Source organism: Jaculus jaculus, chromosome 3 (assembly GCF_020740685.1).
Source record: "Jaculus jaculus isolate mJacJac1 chromosome 3, mJacJac1.mat.Y.cur, whole genome shotgun sequence".
In the NCBI taxonomy this organism is placed as follows: Eukaryota; Metazoa; Chordata; class Mammalia; order Rodentia; family Dipodidae; genus Jaculus; species Jaculus jaculus.
Window position 1 is genome coordinate 171,065,969 of NC_059104.1, and position 26,126 is coordinate 171,092,094.

A 26,126-nucleotide genomic window follows, 5' to 3' on the forward strand; every position below is an offset into this window, starting at 1 on the left:
TCAGTCCTGGGAATAATGCACACTGGACCACATTCCCTTCAGGATCCTTGGAATTCACTGTGGTTCTAGGAACTTCCTTCTTGAAGCATTCTCATCCAATGCTTCTTATGAATGAGCTGAATATACTCATGCCTCACTCACTTCAACCATGTTTTTGAGCCCTCTTTCTGTGCCAGTACCCACAGCTTAGAATATTTTAGAATGGGAATCCCTAGACATTTTTGAAGAATAAAAATACCTGTTATTTATTTATTTATTTATTTATTTGAGGTAGGGCCTCACTCTAGCCCAGACTGACCTGGCACTCATTCTGTAGCCCTAGGCTGGTCTCAAGCTCAGTGATCCACTTACCTCTGCCTCCCTAGTGCTGGGATTAAAGGCGTGCACCACTACAGCCAGCAATACCCCCATCACTTTTGAGAGCTTGTGTGACAAGCACTTTACCTGCTGAGTCATCTCCCCAACTCCCATAATTTGTTATTAAGAAAAAAAAAAAATTTAGCTGGGCATGGTGGCGCATGCCTTTAATCCCAGCACTGGGGAGGCAGAGGTAGGAGGATCACTGTGAGTTCAAGGCCATCATGAGACTAGATAGTGAGTTCCAGGTCAGCCTGGGCTAGAGTGAGACCCTACCTCGAAAAAAAAAAACACAAACTGCTAGTCAGGTGTGGTGGCATGTACTTTAATTTCAGCACTTGGAGGCTAAAGTCGTAGGATCTGCATGGGCTCAATGCCAGTTCAATGTTAGCATAGGCTAGAGTGAGATGCTGCCCCAAAAAATAAAACATGGAGGCTGGAGAGATGGCTTAGCAGCTAAGGCACTTTCCTACAAAGCCAAAGGACCCAGGTTCAATTCCTCAGGACCCATGTAAGCCAGCTGCACAAGGTAGCACATGTGTCTGGAGTTTGTTTGCAGTGGCTGGATGCACTGCTATGTCCATTCTTTCCCTCTCTCCACCAGGCAATTTCTCCCAATTCTCTTCTTCCTCCAGCCCATAATAAGCACCAATCTGCATTCTGTCTCAATGGACTTACATATTGTGCTATTATATGTAACTGGAATCATGCAATATGTGGTCCTTTGTGTCTAGCTTCTTTCACATAGCATGTTTTTAGGGTTCATCTGGGTTGTAGCATGTATCAGTGTTTCACTGCTTTGCATGGATGAATAATATCCCATTGTGTATTGTATTTTGTTTGTCCATTCATTTGGATGGTGAACATTTGGCATGTTTCCATCTTTTGCCTATTGTGAATAGTGCTGCTATATACATGGATGCTTATATATGTGCTTGAGTTCCTGTTTCCAGCTTTTTGGTGTATATATTTAAGAGTAGAATTATAGGTTTGTAATGATAAATTTAACTTTTTAGAAACTACCAAACTGTTTACTAAAGTGGCCATACAAAGTCAGATGTGGCACATGCCTGTAATTCCAACACTTGGGAGGTGGAAGCAGGATGATTTATAGTCTTGGCTGGCCTAGAACTCAATATCCTCTTGCCTCATTCTCCCAGTGGCTGGGATTACAGTTGTGTACCACCACCACTCCCCCCCCACACCCAGTGTTGGGAATTGAACATGCTAGACAACAACCCTGCCACTGAGGTACATCCCCAACTCCTCACCATTTATTGGCCAATTTGTCTCTTTCCTTTTTAGCATATTTTGGATTGTTGCATTTTTTCTCCCTATATTCTTTTTCTACTATAATTACTTTATTGGTTGCCATAACTATTACCATATGAATTGTTAGTGTGAACTGTTATCCTGAGAAACACTTTTTTAAAATTAATTAATTTATTTATTTGAAAGTGAAAGAGAGAGAAAGAGGCAGATAGAGACAGAGAGAGAATGGGTACACCAGGGCTTCCAGCCACTGCAAACAAACTCCAGACGTGCCCCCTTGTGCTTCTGGCTAACATGGGTCCTGGGGAATAGAGCCTCGAACCGGGGTCCTTAGGCTTCACAGGCAAGCGCTTAACCACTAAGCCATATCTCCAGCCCAAGAATCCATCTCTCCAGCCCAGAAACACTTTTCTATAAAAAGAGTGGAATTTGCTGAGATGAAGGTGAAAAAGAACATTCCAGGTAAGATGAACAAGGGACACAAAGAAGGGCCAGGCCTGAGCTCAGGATTGTATTCTGAGACTTCACCTTAAAAGTGGTCAAGGAGCCAAAGAAAGTTCTATGAGCAATGAAGAGTCTATTACTGTTTGAGTCCCAATTCTGGAATTAAATGGGCAAATCTAGAGTGTAGTTTAAAGCCATCTAAGACAGCAGTCTTGGGCATGTTGAAGATCTGGAGTTTGGGGAGTTGGCTCAGCAGATATGAGGGCTTGTCATACAAGCATGAGGGCCTGAGAGAGCCTGATTGGCCCTGAATTTAATTCCCCAGCACTCAGGTAAACAGCTGGGCATGGCCACACTGGTCTCTAACCCCAGTCTTGTGAGGAATAGAGATGGGAGCATTGTTAGGGCTTGCTGCTCAGCCAGTCTGGCTATAAAAATGTGTGCACCAGGGCTAGAGAGATGGCTCAGCAGTTAAAGGTGCTTGTGTGTAAAACCTGATGACCTGAGTTCTATTCCTCAGTACCCACATGAAGCTGGATACCCAAAGTGATGTATCCATCTGGAGGTCCTTTACAGTGGCAGGAAGCCCCAGACTGCCTATTCTTTCTCTCTGTCTCCATGCAAATAGATAATTAAAATAAAAAAGAAAATGACAGCATCAGGTTCAGTGAGAGACTGTCTTGAAACACATGGATGAGTCATAGAGAATGTCACCCAGTTGTTCTCCTCCAGACTCTGCACACATGTACATGGAGCAAGCACATTTGTGTACAGGCCACACATACACACACACATATACCATACCTACTACACATAAATACACACACAAGCTCTGTGAAGAACAAAGAATAATTCCTCATCAGAGGAAGAACATGAGTCCCTGGCATTCCTATGTGGCAGGGGGCACAGTTAAACCTGAATGTCTTTAGCACTACCTGGTGCCCACCCTAGCAGCTGCTCGCCAAAGGCCTTTCTTGCCACTCTTAACTTTCTGCTTGATCTAAATAGACCCGTTTTCTTTTTTCTTTCTTTTTTATTTTTATTTATTTTACTTTATTTTATTTTGGGGGCAGGGTTTCGAGATAGGGTTTCATTCTAGTCCAGGCTGACTAGGGATTCACTATGTAGTCTCAGGGTGGCCTCAAACTCATGGTGATCCCCCTACCTCTGCCTCCGAGTGCTGGGATTAAAGGCTTGTGCCACCACACCTAGCTAAAACACTCATTTTTTGAAACTTAGTTCACTTAAATCAAGTCAACAAATATTTTCTGAGGTTTTAATCTATTCTTATCCCTAGGTTAAACTGAAAAGTCAAGCTATCAATGAAACAAGTTGTGTGGCATCCTTAAATGAACTCCCAGAGCACACAGGAGGCTGAGGCAGGAGAATTACTTTGAGTTCAAGGCCAGCCTGGGATACTGAATGAGACCCTTGTCTCAAAAAAGAGAAAAGGAGCCGGATGTGATGACACACACCTTTAATCCCAGCACTCTGGAGGTTCCAGGCCTCCCTGAAACTACATAGTGAATTCCAGGTCAGCCTGGGTTAGAGTAAGACCCTACCTGAAAAAACAAAAACAAAAAACAAGAGAGAAAGAGAAAAAAAAAGGGGGGTGGATGTGGTGGTGCACGCCTTTAATCCCAGTATTTGGGAGGCAGAGGTAGGAGAATTGCCATGAATTCAAGGCTACCTGAGACTACATAGTGAATTCCAGATCAGCCTAGGTTAAAGTGAGACCCTACCTCAAAAAAAAAAAAAAGGTTGGACAGAAGTCTTAGTGGTCAAGGCACTTGCCTGTAAAGCCTGAGAACCCAGTTTTAATTCCCCATACTCATATAAGCCATATGCACAAGGTGGCACGTGCATCTTGAGTTCATTTGCAGTGCCTGGAATCCTTGGCACACTCATTCTCTCTCTCAAATAATTAACATTTTTTTTAGAGCTGGTCGTGGTGGCACACACCTTTAATCCCAGCCTGGAATCCTTGGCACACTCATTCTCTCTCTCAAATAATTAACATTTTTTTTAGAGCTGGTCATGGTGCAACACACCTTTAATCCCAGCACTTGGGAGGCAGAGGTAGGAGGATCACCATGAGTTCGAGGCCATCCTAAGACTCCATAGTAAAATCCAGGTCAGCCTGGGCTAGAGTGAGACCCTACCTCGAAAAATAAAAAAAATAATAATAATTAACATATTATTTCTTTAGAAGCCGGGGCTGCCAGGCATGATTGCACACATATTTAATCCCAGCACTTGGGAGACAGAGGTAGGAAGATCACCATGAGTTTGAGGCCACCTTGAGACTATGTAGTGAATTCCAGGTCAGCCTGAGCTACAGTGAGACTCTTCCTTGAGAAACAAAAGAAGAAAGAAAGAAAGAAGAAAAAAAAAAGCTGGGGCTAGAGAGATAGCTTAGCAGAAAAGGCACTTGACTACGGAGCCTAAGGACCCAGGTTCAATTCCACAGGAACTATATAAGCCAGATGCACAAGATGACACATGCATCTAGAGTTCATTTGCAGTGGCTAGAGGCCCTGGCATGCCCATTCTCTGTCTGCCTCTTTCTCTATATATAACTAAGTAAAAAGCTGGGTATAGTGTGCATGCCTTTAATACCCAGCACTTGGAAGGAAGAGGTAGGAGAATTACAGTGAGCTCAAGGCAACCTGAGACTACATAGTCAATTCCAGGTCAGCCTGGGCTAGAGTGAAAACCTACCTCAAAAAAAAAGAAAAGAAAAGAAAAATAGGGCTGGAGAACTGGCTTAGTGGTCAAGGCATTTCCTGTGAAGCCTAAGGACCTAGGTTTGATTCCCCAGTACCTATGTTAGCCAGATGCACAAGGGGGCGCACTCATCTGGAGTTCGTTTGCAGTGGATGGAAGCCCTGGCGCGCCCATTCTCTCTCTCTCCCTCTATCTGTCTTTCTCTCTGTGTCTGTCGCTCTCAAATAAATAAAAAAAAAAAATGAACAAAAAAAAAAGTTACTTAATTAAAAACTAACAAAAAAAGTCCCAGATAGGGACAGGCAAGAAATTATTTTGGTACATTGTACTCTAGCCCAAGATGACTGGGAACTCACTATGTAGTCTCAGGGTGACCTCGAACTCATGGTGATCCTCCTACCTCTGCATCCTGAGAGCTGGGATTAATGGCATGCACCACTATGCTCAACTCCAGATTTTTTTTTTTTTTTTGAGGTAGGGTTTCACTCTAGCTCAGGCTGACCTGGAATTCACTATGTAGTCTCAGGGTGGCCTCGAATTCATGGCAATCCTCCTACCTTTGCCTCCCAAGTGCTGGGATTAAAGGTGTGTGCCACCATGCCCAGCCGGCTGCAGATTCTTAACTAATAATTTTTTGTTCATTTATTAGTTTCTCTCTCTCTCTCCATTTATTTTGTTTTTCTTTTTCTTTTATTTATTTTTATTTTTTTTATAAATTTTTTTGGTCCATTTTTAATTTTTTTATTTGAGAGCTATAGACACAGAGAGAAAGAAAGATAGACAGAGAGAGAGAGAATGGTTGTGCCAGGGCCTCCAGCCACTGCAAATGAACTCCAGACGCGTGCGCCCCCTTGTGCATCTGGCTAACATGGGACCTGGGGAACCAAGCCTCGAACCGGGGTCCTTAGGCTTCACAGGCAAGCACTTAAGCGCTTAACCACTAAGCCATCTCTCCAGCCCTATTTTTATTCTTTATAATTAACAACTTCCATTATTGTAAACAAATATTTTTTGGTTTTTCAAGATAGGGTCTTGCTGTATCCCAGGCTGACCTGGAGTTCACTATATAGTTTCAGGGTAGACTTGAACTTGCAGCAATCCTCCTACCTCTGCCTTCTAAGTGCTTACAAAGGCGTGTGCCACCCAACTTTTTCTCTATCCTTTTTTTTTTTTTTTTTTTTTAAGGTATGGTCTTGCTCTAGCTCAGGCTGACCTGGAATTCACTATGTACTTTCAGGGTGGCCTCAAACTCATGAAGATCCTTACTACCTCTGCCTCTCAAATGCTGAGGTTAAAGGTATGTGCCACCAGACCTGGCCTAACAAAGGTTTGACTGAAGGGATCTACTGCTGCAAAGGAGGTGGGAAGTTGGGCAGATGATGGGGTATGAGATTAGATAAAGAGAAATATGAGAGTCTTCTTGGAAGAGGGAAACAGCTAGACTGTGATTTCTAGTGTAGAGGATGGCCAGATGATGAAGCATGTCAGCACCCATACTGAGAGACTTAACTCCTGCTCATCAAAGCTATGGAGTTGTGAAATAATTGTTTTTTCAGCCAAGGAGAGCCATGGGCTTGTGTTTCGAGAGGAAGCACTGCAATTCCACACATGGTGATACCTGCCTGAAACCCCACCATAGGAAGGCTGAGGGTGTGGAGAGACAGGAAGACAAGACTACTAGTGAAGATTGGTAGGAAGCAATTCTCAGCATGTCCTATGTTCCCTTCCTCTTATCTGTCCCTCATGTGTACATTGCCCCATGTTTCTGGGTGCTGGAGTATCTTTGCAAACATGGAGTTGCTTGGAGGGGTGTGGTGGGCAGGTGTGGACAGAGAGATTGCAGTAGTTAATGGCTAAAGTTGGAAAGTGGTGATGCTGTGTAAGGCACAGGGCTCTCTGGGGTATGTATGACCAGATACAGGACAGCAAGAAGTGCCAAAAGGTACTAACAGCAGCACCAGCTTCATGGACAATGGCTAATGTCAGGTCAGGAAACACTGAGTGTCTAGTGATAGAGGGGAGACTGGAGGCTCAAATGCTCACTTGACTTTTCTTTTTTTCGGATTTGATTTCATATAACCAAAGTTGGCCTCAAACTCAGTATGTAGCCAAGAATGACCTTATCTCCTAGTGCTAGGATTTCAGGCTTGTGCCACTATGCCTGGCTTACTCAACTTCCTCTGTACAGTCAAATTCATCAAATTTACCCTCAGATTATTAAGAGGATCAAATGAAAACATATTTATGAGGTCCCTGGCACATAGTAAGAACTCACTCTTCTGCTTTTCCTCACATAAATCAAGGTAAGTGAGAGTCTTTCACACTGACAGAGAGGGTCAGCGAATGACAGCTGAGATCACCCCAGAGAAGACTTAGTAGAAGTGAAAACTGGAAGCCAGGTGTGGTGGCACATGCTTTTAATGAGTCAGTACTCAGGAGACAGAGGCCAGACTGAGACTAATTCCAGGTCACCCTGGGCTAGAGGGAAACCTTACCTCAAAAAAAAAAGAAAACTAGAATTTTTATGTAGTAACTATTATGTATTGGGTACCTTCCATATGTTTGCCACACTACTATATTAACTCTAATTCTCACAACCACTCTATGATGTGACTTATCTCTATTTTTTTTTAAGTTTTATTTATTTATTTTGGAGCAACAGAGAGAAAGAGGCAGAAGGAGAGAGAGAGAGAGAATGGGTGTGCCAGGGCTTCCAGCCACTGCAAATGAACTCCAGATGCATGCGCCCGCTTGCATCTGGCTAACGTGGGTCCTGGGGAATCAAGCCTTGAACCAGGGTCCTTAAGTTTCACAGGCAAGCGCTTAACCACTAAGCCATCTCTCCAGCCCATGACTTATGTCTTAAACCACTTTACAGATGAGGAATCAGACTTAGAACCATGAAGTACATGGTCCACATAAAGAGCACCTCAAGCCAGGCATTGGGAGTAGTTTGAAGACAGAGAAGGGACTAGTTCTCAGGGACTGGCACCTAGGGCCACGGGAACACTCAGGATCTAGGAGCAGCACTGCTGGGATGGAGGAGACAGAGGGCATGGAACTCCAAGACAGGAAATCTGAATCTAGTCAGTGAAACTGGATGGGCGTTGCTCTTTTACTAAGGTATTGCTAATCTATTTGCTCTGGGATCCTACAGAATATGGAGGAGGAGAATTCAAAGTCCAGAAAAGTGGCCTTTAGCCAGACTTGATATCTCAGCACTTGGGAGACTGAGACAGAAGGCTAGCCTGGGCTACAGAGTGAGTTCTAGGTCAGCCAGGATTAGAATGTGACAGTAACTCTTAAAAAAAGAAAGAAAGAAAGAAAAGAAAGACATAAGGAGAAGGGAGGGACGAAAGAAGGAACAGAGGGAGAGGTAGCTTTAGAGTAAGAAAGAGATGGCTTAGTGGTTAAGGCATTTGCCTACAAAGCCAAAGAACCCAGCTTTGATTCCCCAGGACCCATGTAAGCCAGATAGATGCACAAGGGGGCTCATGTATCTAGAGTTGGTTTGCAGTGGCTGAAGGCCCTGACATGCCCTTTCTCTTTCTCTCTCTCTGTCAAATAAAATAAGATATATATATTTTTAACAAGTGGGGGGCTGTAGAGTTGGCTAAGAGGTTAAGGTGCTTTGCTATGTAGCCTAAGGACCCAGGTTCAATTCCCCAGAAACCATGTAAGCCAGATGTACATGATGGCATATGCATCTAGAGGTCATTTGCAATGGCTAGAGGTCCTGATATGCTCATTCTCCCTCTCTTTCATAAAATAAGTAAACAAAAATAAATGTTTCCAGTGAGGTAACCCAGACCCAGAAAGCCAAGCGCCACATGTTCTCTCTCATATGTGGATCCTAGCTACAGATGACTGGGCTTCTGTGTGAGAATGAAAATACTTAGTAGCAGAGGCCAGTAAGTTAAAAAGGAGACATAAAGGGTAGAGAAAGGAAGAGGGGAGGATACTTAATAGGTTGATATTGTATATATGTAATTACAATGATTGTAATGGGGAGGTAATATGATGGAGAATGGAATTTCAAATGGGAAAGTGTGGGGGTGGGGAGGGAGGGAATTACCATGGGATATATTTTATAACCATGGAAAATGTTAATAAAAATTAAAAAAAATAAAAATTTAAAAATTTAAAAAAACAAAAAGAAAAAAAAAAGAAAGAAAAGAAAAAAAAATAAATGTTTCCAATGTTCTCTTTAAAAAAAAAAAAAAGACATCATTCCTCCAGACCCAAAGAGTGAGTCTAAGATGTATGTATCCGGATCCCTAGGCTACTGCTCAGCCTAGTGTCTGTCACAGAGGGCCGAGGCAGAGTGGAGTAACAGGACAATGGAAGAAAAAGCTCTGGCCGGGCATGTTGGCACACACCTTAATTAATCCCAGCACTTGGGAAGTAGAGATAGGAGGATCACTGTGAGTTTGAGGCCACTCTGAGATTATATATCAAGTTCCAGGTAAGTCTGGGCTAGAGTGAGATACTACCTCAAAAAAGAAAAAAGAAAAAAAAAAGAACATGTGTTCTGGCAAGTTAATCAGCAAATTTGAACCTATGTTCACCATTTTCCAAAGTGGCGACTATAGCTGCTTTGTGGGCTTAGCAGTATAGTGATTAAGTGAACAACCTTAGATGCCAAGCTTGATTCCCGCTTTGGCATTGACTAGCTATGTAAGCAGGTATTATACCTTTCCTGTTTTCCATCAGTAAAGTGCAAGTATTAATAGTATCTACCTCATTGGACTTTCATGAGGATCAAATGAGATAACATGAATGTAGAAACGTGCCTAGGACTTGTGAGCTCTCTAGAATGTGGGAATTATTACTGTGGGAAAGGCATGGTAACCATGTCAAGGTCCAAGTCCTGCACCCATCACAGGTAGTCTTGACAATTCCTCAGGATACCTATCATAAATGATTTGTGTTTTGCTTTATTTACAAAGATAAGGTCTCACTCTAGCCCAGGCTGACCTGGAATTCACTATGTAGTCTCAGGATGGTCTTGAACTCTCAGGGATCCCCCTACCTCTCTCTGTCTCCCCAGTGCTGGGATTAAAGGCGTGCGCCACCACTCCCGGCTTCATCCTCCCTTCTTTTGGAGCAGGATGGGCTTGGAGGAGAAGTCTCCCTTTATGGATCAGTCTATGTCAGGATGGAGAGAAGAGGACCTCGTTTGTGGGGATCAGTTTTCATTATAGGGCGTCCCAAAGCTAGGTGGGACTGAAGAGCCGCGGCTATGTCGGCCGGGATAGGGCGCCATCTCCTGATCAAAAGTGGGATCAGCCTTGTCCCGGAGTTTCTGGGACAGGCTTATAGGATCTCACTACCTGGAAGGTTCTTTTCTTTTTCGTTTTGCATATCTTTTCTTACCACCACCCCCCTCCCTCAGCTCCTTTTGCCGAAATGCTCCATATGGCCATTTGAAATAAAATTTGAGGAAGGTTGCCAAGGCTGGGGGCAAAGCTGGCTTAATCAGAAGGATGAGGCTGGCTAATTCAGTTAGAATGGGGGTAGAGACCTGGAGACATGGGTCCAGGAACGGAAGAAGTTGAGACCCGCTTGAATTGATTCTGTGTTCTTTCAACAGGTGACGGCATGCAGTCAGAGGTAAGATGGCAGGGTGGCTTGTCCAACATGTCCAGCCTAGGTGTCCAGGGCTCTGGCAGCTGCCTTGACGCAGCTCGAATTAGGGAGTGCAGAGCAGGCCTGGAGAGGCTGTTTCTGGAGACACCAGACTAAGGGGGAAAGCCAGGGGTCGCGGTCCCCCAAGCGGGGAGGAGCTAGCTGTAGATGCGGTTGCAGTTTCCTTTCTAAGTTCCGCCCCAGACACGCGGCCCCGCCTCGCCGGCTCTGCTGCAGCCCGCCACTGCCCCCCGGCCCACGTGGCCGCGGCCCCCTCGCCACCACCACCGGGTGAGTATGCGGATGGCCGCGGGCGCCGCCGGGTCACAAACTGGTTCCCCTAGCTGTCCCGGTGCTGGTGTCCTGGTGCCTGCCTGCTTTCTGCAGCCACCCACCCCCAATCCCGGGAGCTGCTGGCGCCCGGAAGTGCTGAGCCCACCTCGCGCCCCTCCACTCTCCAGTGTGGGGCCAGGTGTGCAGGCATTAAGCACCCCCTTTTTTACTCCGCAGGGCTTCCTGGTCCACATCCCTTCCGGGTGCTGCAGATGGAGGCGTGGGGGCGTCTTGGAACCCAATAGACTAGTTGGGAATTCCAGCTCTGCCAATTATTAGCTTGTGGCTTTGAGTAAGTGTTTTATAACCACTCTGAGCTTCAGTTTCCTCATCTGTAAAATGGAAGCAGAGAATATAGTACCTACCCCGTTGAATAATAGGATTAAAAGAGGCAGTATATATCAAGTGCTCAGAGAAGAATGTGGATGTTTTTATTTTTCGAGGTAGGGTTTCACTGTAGCTCAGGCTGACCTGGAATTTACTATGTAGTCTCAGGATGGCCTCGAACTCATGGCGATCCTCCTACCTCTGCCTTCGAAGTGCTGGGATTAAAGGCATGCACCACTATGCCCAGTTGGGTATTTTTCTTTTAAAAAAGTTTTTATTAGTATATATTATAGCAGGTTTCTTTTTTCTTTTTGTCATACATAGGCTACTTCTTTAATACCCAGAAGCTAGAAATTGTAAGATTAGAACTCATCCTTCAGTATATAGGTTTATGACATTTTCAGACATGCATATAAAATACGATGGATTTTGATCATATTCACCCCCATTGCTCATATTCCTGCTGACCCCCTTTCTCATCTCAACTAGTCAGACTTCACCTTTCATAATGTGAATTCTGACAAGGGTGGCTGTGAGATCTTTAGGGACTTTTGAAGATGAAGTAGGGATACATGCGTATATGATCCCAGCAGCCGGGAGACAGAGACAGGAAGAGCCAGAGTTTCAAGCCAGCCTGGGCTACATAGCCAAACTCTGGCTCCAAAAAAAGTACAGTTTATAGCTTAAAGCTGTTTCAGGGCAGAACTTCATGTAGTGTGCCTTGGTCCTAAGGTATGGAGCAGTTTGAAAGAGGCTTCCTTACAGGTCGTCTGAACCGTGTGGTCCCCTTGTTGCACAACTGGCCCAGAGTAGTTAGGTGACTTGCCCAAGGTTACACAACTAAAAGGGAAGCCAGGCATACTGTCAAGCATTAGGACAGAGTGTCTTTTTGTTTGTTTGTTTCTGAAATTGTCCCTTGAGCCCCCTCATCATTCCCTTTCCTGGGGTAGGGCCTGTGCATGCCCTGAAGATCTGATGTTCAATTCGAAGATGCCAGTGATTTCTAAGGAGCCTGGAACAGCAACTGTCTTTAGGGAAGGCTGTTAGGAGGGAGGCCCAGTCAGCTCTAACTGGAGTCTGGGTGTGAGCTGCGTGGAGAAGGTGTTCCCCTCTAGGACCCTGAGGGTCTTTATGGTCCATTTAAGGATAATCCAAGGAATATGTTGGATCTGGGAGAGTCACCAGTACCACCTCCAGCACCCTGGGGAGAGTCCTGAACCAATCCCCCTTCATGAAGGGAGAGAAAAACTTGGCAGTTTGGGGAGGCTGCCTGATCTGGCCTGGTAGAGAGGTAGGTGAGGAAGGCAGATGAAAATGTGAGGTGTGTCCACCTGATTTCTTCTGGAATGCCAGGAGGCCAGCTTAACTGAGAACGTAATTCTGTTTGAGGGTGGGGCCAGGAGGAGTTATGACTTGATTTGGCAAGGCCTTTGAGACCAGAAGGGCAGGTTCTTTATGTCTGTAGAAGCCAGGTGTAGCTTGGCACCAAGAACACTAAACTTCAGGAGTGGCTGTCCTTCAGGCCCAGCTTTGAGGATGGGCCTTTCTCCTGCCTCCTGGTGCCTCCATATTCACCATGAGCACAGGAAGATTCACTCATCTATGTAGGATTGGGTTTTCCCTTTTCTCCTTTCCTCATTCCAGTTCCAATCTGAGTTTTCTGTTTAGAGCTCTGGCATGGAGAGGAAGGGGTCAAGGAAGGCCATAATTGGCATTGTGTAACTCTCTTCATGAAGCTTACATCTCCCTGCTGCTGACTGACCCTGAGCAGATTCTTGCCTTTTCTTGTATACACTGAGGGAGAGGCAGAACTAAGATTGTCTGTGTGTACTTAGCACTCGTGGCTCCTGACATAAGAAACCTTGTCTGAAGGAGAAAGCAGGGTCACCAAGAGCCCTCCTCTAGTCTCAGGAGAGGAATGACAGGCCCCTGGATTCTCGGAAGCCTCCGGAAGCTGAACAAGCAGCTCTGACCTGCAAATAGCAAGCCCAGGCTAGTGCCAGGCCTGATTCTGCAAAGCCTTTCACCCTTAAAGCACGTGAGGCATCAGGCAGGGACAAGCAGGGCGCAGAGGTTCTGTCAGCTTCTATGGAGTCCTTGCTGTGCCGGACCGCGGTGCCTGCACACAGCACCGAGCCTGCGAGAGAGACTGACGCTGCGGGAGGGCCTGAGCCGGTGGGTGAAGAAGACAACTGAGAGGCTGGGCCAGAGGCTCAGGGGAGGGATATGTGACAGGCCATTCCACCCACTGGTTAATTTAGGTTTCATTCTTGAGCCAATGAGAGACTAGAAAAACTAGCTCCTACAGTCTGAGGCTTGTCGAGCTAGGCAGAGAGCTGAGGAGCAGGTCTCAGGTCTCCCAATCTGTTTAAACTTATTTGTTTGTTTGTTTATTTATTTATTTATTTTAGTTTTTTTGAGGTAGGGCTTCACTTTGTTCCAGGCTGGAATTAACTATGTAGTCTCAGGGTAACCTCGAACTTATGGCGATCTCCTATCTCTGCCACCATGCCCGGCTGCTTAAACTTCATCTGAGTACTGATAGAGGCTGTTACCTTCCTTCTGAAATTGAGGTTGAATGTTGTCGGGGGATTCTGAGTCAGGCTTTCTAATCCAGGGCAGGAAGTTTAGGAGTCTTTCCTCTCAGCCTCCCCATGCCATAGTACAGCCCAAGTTTAGGATTGAGCATGAGGGAGGACTAACTTCACCATCAAGTGCCAGCTCTGTTTCTTGGGGCCCTGACAGCATGCCACTTCATCCCTAGGTTTGACAAGATGTATCAAGTCCCACTGCCACTGGACCGGGATGGGACCCTGGTCCGGCTCCGCTTCACCATGGTGGCCCTGGTCACAGTCTGCTGCCCACTTGTCGCCTTCTTCTTCTGCATCCTCTGGTCCCTGCTCTTCCATTTCAAGGAGACAACGTCTACACACTGTGGGGTAGGGCTTGGGGGGCACTGCTACCTCATACACTGGCCCATCTGCATCTTTTCTGGGATCTTGATTTGATTTTAATTTTAATAGGACAGCCCTTCAGTGGAGCCTATCAAGTATATTGGGTTCCTGGAGGACAGTGCTTACAAATTGAGGTTTCAAGTCTCCCATTATTATTATTATTATTATTATTATTATTGTGTTTTTGTTTTTGTTTTTCGAGGTGGGGCCTCACTCTAGCCCAGGTTGACCTGGAATTCACTACGGAGTCTCAGGGTGGCCTCGAACTCACGGTGATCCTCCTACCTCTGCCTCCCGAGTGCTGGGATTAAAGGTGTGCGCCACCACGCCCGGCTCCCTTTACTTTTTTTTTTTTTAACTTTTTTTTTTAATATTTATTTATTTATTTATTTGAGAGTGACAGACACAGAGAGAAAGGCAGAGAGAGAGAGAGAGAGAATGGGCGCGCCAGGGCTTCCAGCCTCTGCAAACGAACTCCAGATGCATGCGTTCCCTTGTGCATCTGGCTAACGTGGAACCTGGGGAACCAAGCCTCGAACCAGGGTCTTTAGGCTTCACAGACAAGTGCTTAACCACTAAGCCATCTCTCCAGTTAAAATAATTCTGTTATTTATTTGCAAGCAGAGAGAGAAAGAATGAGCATACCAGGGCCTCTTGCCACTCTGCAAAGGAGCTCCAGATGCATGTGTCACTTTATGCATCTGGCTTTATGTGGATACTGAGCAACTGAATCCAGACTGTCAGGCTTCAGTTAAAGGTGCAAGCAAGCAATTTCCCAGCCTCCCTCTACTTTCCATGAAGGTTCTAGGAGCTGAGGTCCCTGAAGTTAGGCAGTCCCACAACCCAGAACTCAATCACTACATCATTGCAGAACAGATTCAAGATCCCCATGGATTTCTAGAGGGCAAGAAAAAAACAGGGTTAAGCTAGAGGGCCTTTTCAGTCTCATAGTGTGGCACTGTGGGCTTGTGCTTGTGTCTACGGGAATGAGTCAGGTAGGGTGTGTGTGTGTGTATGAGACATGGCCATTTAGTGGCTTCAAGTAGGGTCTGTGTGTGAGAGAAACTCTGCCTGTCCGTGTGGGGACCTGCTTACAGCAGGAATCTGTGTTCTTGGATGGGTCCTGTGCCTTCTCAGATTCTGGAGATGGCTATCCACCCTCTGTACGACCATAGGAGGTGCCTGGGCCACAGAGAAAGATAGGAGAATTTCTCCATAGGATGTCAGTGTAAATGTGAGACTTGTGGTGACCTATGTTCTCATTTACCCTGACACTGCACTTCCTGAAACTTGGGCGCAGAGCTTCCATTTCTAAGTACAGTGAGGCTGATGACGCCTGTCCTGTCTCCTTCAGGATAGTGTCAAGCTTCAGGTAAAGACAGCATGGGAAGGTGGGCAAGGGTGTGAGAGAAGAACGAGAAGGTTGGAAGGGAGGGCAGAAGATGAAGCTAGCCTAGAGGCCCTAGGAGAGGCCGAGCCTGGACATGGGTACTTGGCTAGCCTTGATAAGCTCTGAAGGTTCCAAGCCAGACCATTTGCTCCAGAGAAGGGCCAGGATTAGAGGCTAAGGATATAGTCTAGGGTGAGTCCAAGATCATTCTTGGCTACATATTGAGTTTGAAGTCATTCTGGGCTACGTAAGACCCTGACTCAAAAAAATACAGGCAAAAAACAAAACAGAACAAGAAAACTTTAATTCCAGCACTCAGGAGGCAGAGATAAGGATGATCCTCATGAGTTCGAGGCCACCCTGAGACTACATAGTGAGTTCCAGGAAAGTGAAACTCTACCTTGAAAAACAAATAAACAAACCAAAAAAAAAGGAGGCGAGGAGGGCTAGGGCTAGGAGAGGGACCTGTCTGGGAGTTCATGGTGGGAACCACTTCTTGTGTTTATACGAGTCAAAATTTCCCTGTCTAATTTGTCCGTTGTCCTGTATTAGCCTTGAGATGTGTCCACCCAGACTAATGAAAGCTGGGGATGGGAGCCATCAGAAGAAACAGGAAAGATGAGTGTGACAGCTCGTGATGATAATCCCAGCACTGTGGAGACTGAAGTTTGAAAATGTTGAGGCCAGGTTTTGCTTCTTGTTGATGTCAAGCTAGTATGGACTACAGAGTAATGCCCCTTCTCAGCCTCCCCTCATATATATGTGTGTGTGTGTGTGTGTGTGTGTGTGTGTGTGTATCTGGGTATGGTGGCTCACACCTATAATCCCAGCACTTGGGAGGCTACGGTAGGAGGATTAAGGTGAGTTCAGTGAGTTCCAGGCCAGCCTGGAGCTACAGAGTGAGTTCTAGATCAACCTGGACTATCTAGAGTGAGATACTGCCTCAAGAAAAAAAAATGTGGACTGGAGAGATGGCTTAGCAGTTAAGACATTTGCCTGCAAAGTCAAAGGACCCAGGTTCTATTCCCCAGGACCCACGTTAGCCACAACCATGCATCTGGAGTTCCTTTGCAGTGGCTGGGGGCCCTGAGTACCCATTCTTTGTCTCTCTCTCTTTGTGCTTCTTTCTTTCTCTCTCAAATATATACATATGTAAATATGAAAAAAAAGATATATATATATATATATATATATATATTTTTTTTTTTTTTTTTTTTTTTGAGGTAGGATCTCACTCTAGCCCAGGCTGACTTGGAATTCACTATGTAGTCTCAGGGTGGCCTCGAACTCATGATGATCCACCTACCTCTGCCTCCTGAGTGCTGGTATTAAAAGCATGTGCCACCACGCTCAGCTAAATAAAATATATTTAAAAAAAAAAAAAACCAAGCTGGGCGTGGTGGTGTATACCTGTGAATTTGAGGCCACCCTGAGACTACATAGTTTCCAGGTTAGCCTGGGCTAGAGCAAGACCCTACCTACCTTGAAACACCAAAAAACAAAGAAACCAACAATGGGAGGAGGAAGAAGAAAACCTGGCCTGGTAGAAAGAGGGAGACTGGAGAGATGGCTTAGTGGTTATGGCACTTGTCTGTGAAGCCTAAGGACCCAAGTTCAATTCCCCAGAACCCACATAAGCCAGAGGTACATGGTGGCACATGTGTCTAGAGTTTGTTTGCAGTGGCTACATTTTTTTTTTTTTTTTTGACCTGGAATTCACTATACAGTCTCAGGGTGGCCTCGAACTCATGGTGATCCTCCTACCTTTGCCTCCCAACTGCTGGGATTAAAGACATGTGGCACCATGCCAGCGTTAAATTAATTTTTTTTTTTTTTTTTTTTTTTTTTTACAAGAGGGGAGTGACACCAGGCCTGGTGGCACATGCCTTTAATCCCAGCACTCGGGAGGCAAAGGTAAGGCGACCACTGTGAGTTTGAGACCAGCCTGACAATACAGAGTGAATTCCAGGTCAGCCTGTGCTAGAGCAAGATCCTACCTCAAAAAAAAAAAAAAAGTAGGGGGGGTGTGACTAGGTGATCTGGGGGACAAGATCCCTTCCTGACCTAGTGCTTACCTCAGTGCTTATCTGTGTTCCTATTACCACAGTCAACTACTATCCATCTTGTGAAACCCTTCAAAGGTTTCTCTAAAAAGCCTTCCTTACAACTCTGGGTGCTTATGGTTCCTTGTGTTATCTCATATCCTTGTTTTTTTTTTTTTTTTTTTTTTTTTTTTCCCTTATTCATTTCTTATTCATTGTTTTGACAGTGTCATTCTAGCTGAGGTTGAGCTGAAACTCAGTTTGTTGCCCACACTGGCCTTGAACTCATAGTGATCCTCCTACATCAGCCTCCCAAGTGCTGGGACTATAAGCCACTGCCCCTGGCTACATGTCTATCATCGCATACTTGTGTCTTTGTTTGCACCTGTTTTGGATCCCCTGGAGGACAGGCAAGACATCTGAGTCAAAGTGTTGAGTGCTTTCTTCAGCAGCACATAAACTTAAAAGTATTTGTTGGATAAATGGATGGGGCTCCCCATCCCAGTGCCCTGGGAAAAAAGAAAGCATGGCAGAAGGAAGTTGTAGTCCAAACAAAATTATAAGTTTTACAACATATGAGCTAAAGAGAATAGACTATTCAGCCTGTCTGGTTGGCCCTGAGGGCTAACGGGATCAGTTACCTTAGCACACCTTTTGCACACCTGCTCCCCACTCTTGGCACACCAGTTAGTAGTTGTTGGCCCAGTGGCCCTGGGAGTATGTTGTCCCCACTCCCGAGACCCCCATGTTAGATCCAAACAGGAGTTTTCATATATGCTTTCCCATCTAGAATATCCCAGGAATGACCAACCGTAGGAATAAAAGAAGCAAACTAGTCCAGCACGTCCATCCTTGATGGCTTTGACTCTGTCTGCACGTGCCCAGTACTTGGGAGCTTCCTTCTTCAGGTAACCTATTCTAAGGAGGGCTAATAACTTACAGTAAGGAAACTCTTTCTTATAATGTTTGTTTGTTTTGGTTTTCGAGGTAGGGTCTCACCCTAGCCCAGGCTGACGTGGAATTCACCTGTAGTCTCAGGGTGGCCTTGAACTTGTGATCCTCCTACCTCTGCCTCCTGAGAGCTGGGATTAAAGGCATGTGCTACCACTCTAGGCTGGCTTTTTTTTTTTTTTTTTTTCCTCCCTGCTGAATCTCTGCCTTGGCCCTACCTTTGCAGTAATAACTTCCTGACTTTTGGTCATCCCTGAAGAGATAGGAAGGCAGTAATAGCCAGACATGCCTTTAATCACAGCTCTTGGGAGGCAGAGGTAGGAGGACCATTGTGAGTTTGAGGCCAGTTTGGAACTACAGGGAAAATGTCAGGTCAGCCTGGGCTAGAGTGAGACACTACCTCTAAACAAAAAAAAACAAAGGCAGTAATGAGAATCTCTGAGTCTGTCTCAGGTAGCATAGCTTCAGTTTCTACAGGCAACCCTCCAAAGACAGGACCTTGAGGCTCTCACTACCCTCATTGTGCCATTGGACTTAACCCAGACGGTAACTATTTTGTCTTTCCGGGCCTAGATCTGGGCATAGGACTTCAAGTTGTCTGGGCAATACAGGCAAAAACAGTATTGGTTCATTTTATTACTGATTGTTGGACTTCTGTTGCTGCAGTTGGAGCTGCCATTAACCATTTTGGAACAAGTACAGACTGGATAGTGATATCATGTTCAAGCCTATCTAGAACTCTTTTGTTTTGTATTGTTGCTTTTTTGAGGTAGGGTCTCACTCTAGCCCAAGTTGACCTGGAATTCACTATGTAGTCTCAGGGTGGCCTTGAACTCACAGTAATCGTCTTACCTCTGCTGGGTTTAAAGGCATGCACCACCATGCCTGGCTCAGAACTCTTTTGGATCCTGATTGTTATTACAAGATTAGCCAGTGGAGCTCAACAAATACACCCAATCCTGAGCCAATCAAAAATGGCAGAAGCTCATCCTTCTTTCTCTCTTTCCCTTCCTAGAAACCTGCCTGCATCCCTGAACACAATATTCAGATAGGCTCCTGCCCACACGCCTGGCAAAGAAGCTGCAGTGAGCTGACCTCCATCACTGTCACTTCTTACAGTTGCACAGTGTTCTGGGATTTATGAGGTGGCCTTGTTGATTCTGGGAAGGCTGTGTGCCTGAGCAGGCGTGGAGAACTAGGCTCTGTGGGCGGGAGGGCAGGCTTTGAGGAGCTGGGGGTTGGACCCTCTAGTTTAGATTAGTTTCAGTCTGGCTGGAACCCTCAGCTTCAGCTCCGGATTCTTCAGCATCCAATGTGAGTGTGGCTTGGTGAGCCCCCTCCCCATTTCTGATGATGAGCTAGACTAGTGGACTGGGGTCTCCTTAGTGGAGGGAGTTATAGGTACCAATAGGAGATAGGGTCTTAGGCCTTTTTGTTTTTATTTTTTTCAAGGTAGGGTCTCGCTGTAGCCCAGGCTGACCTGGAATTTACTATGAAACCTCAGGTGGAATTAAAGTGCCTGGCAGTCAGTCTTAGGCCTTTTAATAAAAGCCATCTGTGCCCTCCTCCCCAGCTTGCCCCAGAGGGAGCCCAGATTCAGGGTCGCTGATCAGAGCAGAATGAGTTGTGGGGAGGAACTTCTCTGCCTGGAGGGAGAAGGAAGGGGATCTTCATTTGACCTTGATACAGGCTTCCTGGCTTTGACTAGGCACAGCAGGCTGAAACTGAAGCGAGAAGGTTCTCCAGATTTTTGGATCTCATATTCCTCCAGATTTTGGATTGGGTGACATGGTCTTTTCAGAGGGGAGGGAAATGGAGGTTTGGATCTTCATAGGACCAGGGTGCTACTAGCCTGAAGCTTGGCTCATTCAGAGCATGGGGGTGGAATGGCTGGTAGCTTGTGGTCCTACAAAATAGGTTCTAAGATACTCCCATTGTTCCTAGTTGAACATGGGTGAGAAGGAGGAATGTGGTCAGACAGGGTCAGTGGGAGGGCTCTGCCTCAGCCAAGGGTCCTTTGTCCAGGTTACTTGGCTTGAAGGAAGCCTTGACTTGGAGCCTTAAGTGGCTAGGTGGCAGGGACCTTAGTATAAATATTTGGTCCTGGCATGGTTCTGGGCCTTGGTCTCCCCTCATGTGGGATGGAAAAAACAACCTTTCCACTTCTGATCCTTCTCCTCAGTGGCCATGAGTGTGGTGAGGTGAGCCACCAGAGCTCTCATGACCAGGGCCCTGGAAGCCACTATTGCCCAGGATCTTCAAAAGATGGATCTAGAATATTAGTTACCATGTAGTCCTAAGAGCTGTCCCTGCCTGCCTCTGTCACTGTGGTCCTTTTTTTCCCCTCCCTCTTTCCCTCTCTCTCTCTCTCTCCATTGCTCTCACTCTCGCTTTCTTGCTCTATGTCTCAGTCCCTCTCTCCCTCGCCCCCCATTTCCTCTTCCTTTACAGTCTTCCTTTCCCCCTTAAGCCCCTTCTACCATTTATGCTCTGGCTTTCTCTTGTACCAGCTCTGGAAAAGGCCCCACTTTCCCAGACCCAGGTATCCCACTAGGCTCCAAGTTGTGTCCTTTGCCCTGCTTGGACCACTCCCTACAGGATGTTCTCCGCGGCCTCTCATCCCTTGGACCCGGATGGGACAGTGTTCCGGCTTCGCTTCACAACCTTGGTCTGGTGGGTCATCACTTTTCCCGTGTTCGGCTTCTTCTTCTGCATCATCTGGTCCCTGGTGTTCCACTTTGAATACACGGTGGCCACTGACTGTGGGGTGAGTGCCAGGCTCCCCAGAACCTGTGTCAGGGTAGGATCAGGAGATCCAGTGGTAAGGGACGAATCAGAGAGTAGGAGGAAAGGGAAGGGCCAGAAAGGAGAGGGACAGGGATAAAAGAATTGGGGTGGGGGAGGCAAGACTAGTTTACAGAGAACTTGAGGCAAAGACTTGGAGAGTAAGTCTCCACTCCCCCTCTAAGAGTAGGGAGAGGATAGTGCAAAGGAGGGCTGGGGTTTAGCTCAGTGCATGAGTGCTTTTGGCCCTTGATTTAGTCCTCAGCACTGAAAAAAAAAAGTCACTAAAAACACACACATACAGGGCTGGAGTGATGGCTTAGTGGTTAAGCGCTTGCCTGTGAACCCTAAGGACCCCGGTTCAAGGCTTGATTCCCCAGGACCTACGTTAGCCAGATGCACAAGGGGGCGCACATGTCTGGAGTTCGTTTGCAGAGGCTGGAGGCCCTGGCACATCCATTCTGTCTTTCCCTATCTTCTTTCTGTTTGTCACTCTCAAATAAATAATAAACAAAAACATTGAAAAAACACACATACAAAAAAAAAGGGAACTAGCACACACAACTTTTTAGGCTGTAGAGATAGCTTAGTGGTTAAAGGTGTTTGCTTTCAAAGCCTGACAGACCAAGACTGATAGCCCCAGTCCTCAAATGAAGCTAGATGCACAAAGTGGCACATGTATCTAGAGTTTGTTTGTAGTGGCAGGAGGCCCTGGTACACCCATACTCGCTCTCTCTCTTTATCTGTCTCTTTGTGCCATTGTCAAATAAATAAAAATAAAGAAACAAGAAAGTGCAAAGGGGCTGGTGGAGAGATAGCTTAGCATTTAAGGTACTTGCATGCAAAGCCTACGGACCCAGGTTCAATTCCCCAGGACCCATGTAAGCCAGATGCATAAGAGGGTACATGTGTCTGGAGTTTGTTTACAATGGCTAGTTGCCTTGGGTGCCCATTCTCCCTCTCTCTCTCATAAATAAGTAAGTAAATAAAATATTTTGGGAAAACAAAGTGGAAAGGAGCAGGGGAGGGAGGTGGTGATAGAAAGGGATTTGACAGGAGAGATCACAGGAGGAAGGAAGAGTCTAAAGAAAGATCAGCAGACTGGAAGCCAGGACAAAGGAGGTCGGAAGAGGCCAGGAAAATTAATAGGGAGCCTTAGCCCAGAAAGAGACTGAACTGGGAGGATCCTCGGGCTTGCTCTGAGATCCTCAAGTTTGGTTTCTCTATTGGAAGCCACAGGCCCCACAGCCTATGGTCCATTGAGGGTTCTGCTGCTGTTGGAAACCTGGATGAACTTCCTGCTTCCTCCAGTGTAGTAGATCTTTCTTGAGGGCTCAGAACAAAAGTTCTAGGCTCAGAGTTGCATATAGACTTGGCCTTAGCACCGCATTACTACACATGACAATCCTGGGCTGGAGAGATGGCTCAGCAGCTAGCATTTTTGCCTGTTAAGCCTAAGTTCAACCGCTCCCCCAGTACACACATAAAGCCAGACACACAAAGTGGTACATAAATCTGGAGTCAGCTTGTAGTGGCTGGAGGCCCTGACACACCCATTCCTTCTGCCTGCCTGTCTTCTGTCTCTCTGCTTGCAATTTTTTTTTTTTTTTCCAAGATAGGATTTTACTCTATAGCCCATGCTGACCTGGAATTCACTATGGAGTCTCAGGATGGCCTTGAACTCACAGTGATCCACCTATCTCTGCCTCCCAAGTGCTGGGAATAAAGGTGTGTGCCACTACTCCCGGCTGTAAATAAGTTTTTAAAAAATTACTCTTGGGCTGGAGAGATGGCTTAGCGGTTAGGCGCTTGCCTGTGAAGCCTAAGGACCCCGGTTCGAGGCTCGGTTCCCCAGGTCCCACGTTAGCCAGATGCACAAGGGGGCGCACGCGTCTGGAGTTCGTTTGCAGAGGCTGGAAGCCCTGGCGCGCCCATTCTCTCTCTCTCCGTCTATCTGTCTTTCTCTCTGTGTCTGTCGCTCTCAAATAAATAAATAAATAATTTAAAAAAAATTACTCTTAAGCCAGGCATAGTGGCACATGCCTTTAATCCCAGCACTTGGGAAGTAGAACTGGTAGGATTGTTGAGAGTTCAAGGCCACCCTGGCACTACATAGTGAATTCCAGGTCAGAATTAAACCCTACCTTGAAAAACAAAAAAAAAAAGAACTCCCCCAAAAACTTTTAGGGCTTGAGAGATGATTTAGCTGTTTAGGCATTTGCCTGAGAAGCCTAAGGACCCAGATTCCATTCCCCAGTACCCATATAAGTCAGGTGGTACATGCATCTGGAGTTGTTTTGTTTTGTTTTGTTTTCTCTTTTTGCAGTGGCTAGAGGCTCTGGCATGCCCAGTCTTTCTCCCTCTCTCAAATAAATAAATCCACAAAAAATAAAACAAAAAAGAATTAAGAGCCAGGCGTGGTGACACACGCTTTTAATCTCAGTACTCATAGGATTGCTGAGAGTTTGAGGCCACCCTGAGAATGCAGAGTGAATTCCAGGTCAGCCTGGGCTAGTGTGAGACCCTACCTTGAAAAAACAAACAAAATAAGAAGGAAGAAAAAAAAAAACAATATTTTTAAAACATTTTATGTATTTATTCATTTATTTGAGAGTGAGAGAGAGGAAGAGACAAATAGAGAGAGAGAGAGAGAGAGAGAGAGAGAGGGCATACTAAGGCCTCCAGTGACTGTAAATGAACTCCAGACACAGGTGCCACCTTGTGAGTCCTGGGCAATCAAATCTGGGTCCTTTGGCTTTGCAGGTTAGGGATAGAGAAGAGAGGATGGAGCCCAGAGAAGAGTAGCAAGTAGCACTAGCAGGACTTAAGAGTTGTTTTTTTTTTTTTCCTTCCAATTGTATTTCTTTGCAAGCAGAGAAAGAGAGAAAAAAAAGAGAGAGAGAATATTCCAGGGCCTCTAGCAACTGCAAACAAACTCCAGATGCATGCACCAGTTTGTTCATTTGGCTTTACATGGGAACTGGAGTCCTTAGGTTTTGCAGGCAAGGGCCTTAACTGCTGAGCCATCTCTCCAGCCCAGGACTTAGAGATTTTGTCTAGTTGGCAAGGGGTAGGGGAACAACACATAGATAGAGAAGTCTTTGATTTAGGAGGACTTTTTTTTTTTTTTTTTTTTAATGAGGGAGAGAGACAGAATTGGCATACGAGGGCCTTTAGCCACTGTGACCAAACTCCAGACACATGCATCACCTTGTTTGCGTGTGTGACCTCATGTGGGTTCTGGGGAGTGGAACCTGGGTCCTTAGGCTTCGCAGGCAAGCATCTTATCTGCTAAGCCATCTCTCCAGCCCCTGGGAGGAGTTTTACATGAGGCCAAAGGAATGATTCCCTAATGGTTAAATCTGATGGAATTCTCTCTCTTTTTTTTTTAATTTAATTTATTTATTTGAGAGCGACAGACACAGAGAGAAAGACAGATAGAGGGAGAGAGAGAGAATGGGCGCGCCAGGGCTTCCAGCCTCTGCAAACGAACTCCAGACGCGTGCGCCCCCTTGTGCATCTGGCTAACGTGGGACCTGGGGAACCGAGCCTCGAACCGGGGTCCTTAGGCTTCACAGGCAAGCGCTTAACCGCTAAGCCATCTCTCCAGCCCCTCTTTTGGTTTTTAAAGGTAATGTCTTACACTAGTCCAGGCTGACCTGGAAATTACTATGTAATCTCAGGGTGGCCTCAAATTTACAGTATTCCTTCTACCTCTGCTTCCGGAGAGCTGGGATTAAAGGCATATACCACCATACCCAGCTGATTTATTTTATTTGCAAAGAGAGAGACAGAGACAAAAAGAGTATAGGCATGCAAGGGCCTCTAGCCACTGCAAACAAGCTTTGTGTGGGTACTGGGGAATCAAACCTGGATCCTCTAGCTTTGTAATCAAGTGCCTTAACCACTAAGCCATCTTTCCTGCCCGGGAATTTCTTTTTTTCTTCATGGTACGATTTCATTCTAGCTCAGGCTGGCCTGGAATTCACTATGTGGTCTTAGGTTGGCCTTGAATTTATGGAAATCCTCCTACCCTCCTCCTCCCAAGTTCCTGGATTAAGGGCATGCGCCACCATGCCTGGCTGACCCAGGGATTTAAAAACATGTAAATTGTGTATTTATTTGAAAGGGAGAGTGGGAGGGTATAGGTGTGCCATGGCCTCTTGCTACTGCAAAGGAACTCCAGAGGCATGTGCCACTTTGTACATTGTTTGGCTTTACATAGGTATTCGGGAATTAGACCTTTAACTGCTGAGCCATCTTCCCAGCACAAGGGGATTTTTTTTTTTTAACTTTCCCTTTATGAATTTCTGATTTCCTTCCATTAGAAAGGGTTCTTTATGCCTCTTAGCTGTGGGCTCATGGGGAAGTTCGGAAAGAGCTGGTTCTGGTGTCTGATAGCTCCTGGTGTTGCTCGTTGTTAGCACAGGTGGTGAGTGGGGACTTGTGCTGGGGATGGGGGTAGAAGTAAAGATATTGTTACCTGATGGGTGTGTTTGTGTATGCACGTACTTGCGTGTGTGATGGAAGGCACAGTGTTTACTCTTAGATTCCTGCCTCCACTCCTAATCTGAAGGAATCTTGTGCAGATGGACTGGCAGCCAGTCACCAGTTCTCTCTTCCTCCCAAGGCCTCCTTACCCAAGAGTTCCCACCGTCATTCAGGGCTCAGCATCCCTGAGTGTTTTGCGCTCTCTCAGTCAGGCTTTAGATGTAGGTCTTGTTCTCCTTAATGTGGCCAAGATTAGGAAGCAGTCTTCAGAATGAATATTCCAGGAAGTAGAGGCAACATTCAGCAACCCAACTCAAGGCAACAGAGGAGCTGAAAAAGCAGGACTCACTGTGTCTAGTGTCCTGCCTTTCACCTCTGCGTGGCTTCTCCATCTGTGATCAGTGGCCATGTGGCTGACAGCCTCTT

The 26,126-nt window shown here is 46.0% G+C and overlaps 1 protein-coding gene across 15 annotated transcripts in view; it reads left to right on the forward strand.

The window, feature by feature from the left end:
* Pgap2 (post-GPI attachment to proteins 2) overlaps positions 1–26,126 on the forward strand; it is a 33,374-nt gene that overhangs the window by 3,486 nt on the left and 3,762 nt on the right. For 3 of the 15 annotated variants that reach the window (XM_045145709.1, XM_045145698.1, XM_045145704.1), the window contains exons 2-5: positions 10,394–10,413; positions 10,939–11,053; positions 13,853–14,027; positions 21,024–21,192. In XM_045145709.1, coding sequence (XP_045001644.1) covers positions 13,894–14,027; positions 21,024–21,192 — 303 coding nt within the window. In that variant the 5' untranslated portion in view covers positions 10,394–10,413; positions 10,939–11,053; positions 13,853–13,893. Of the gene's footprint in view, positions 1–2,011; positions 2,092–6,356; positions 6,491–10,393; positions 10,414–10,464; positions 10,720–10,938; positions 11,054–13,852; positions 14,029–18,264; positions 18,383–19,440; positions 19,511–19,550; positions 19,571–21,010; positions 21,193–26,126 lie in introns of those variants that run through there. The other 12 variants (XM_045145708.1, XM_045145710.1, XM_045145700.1 and 9 more) reach the window with 11 other exon arrangements.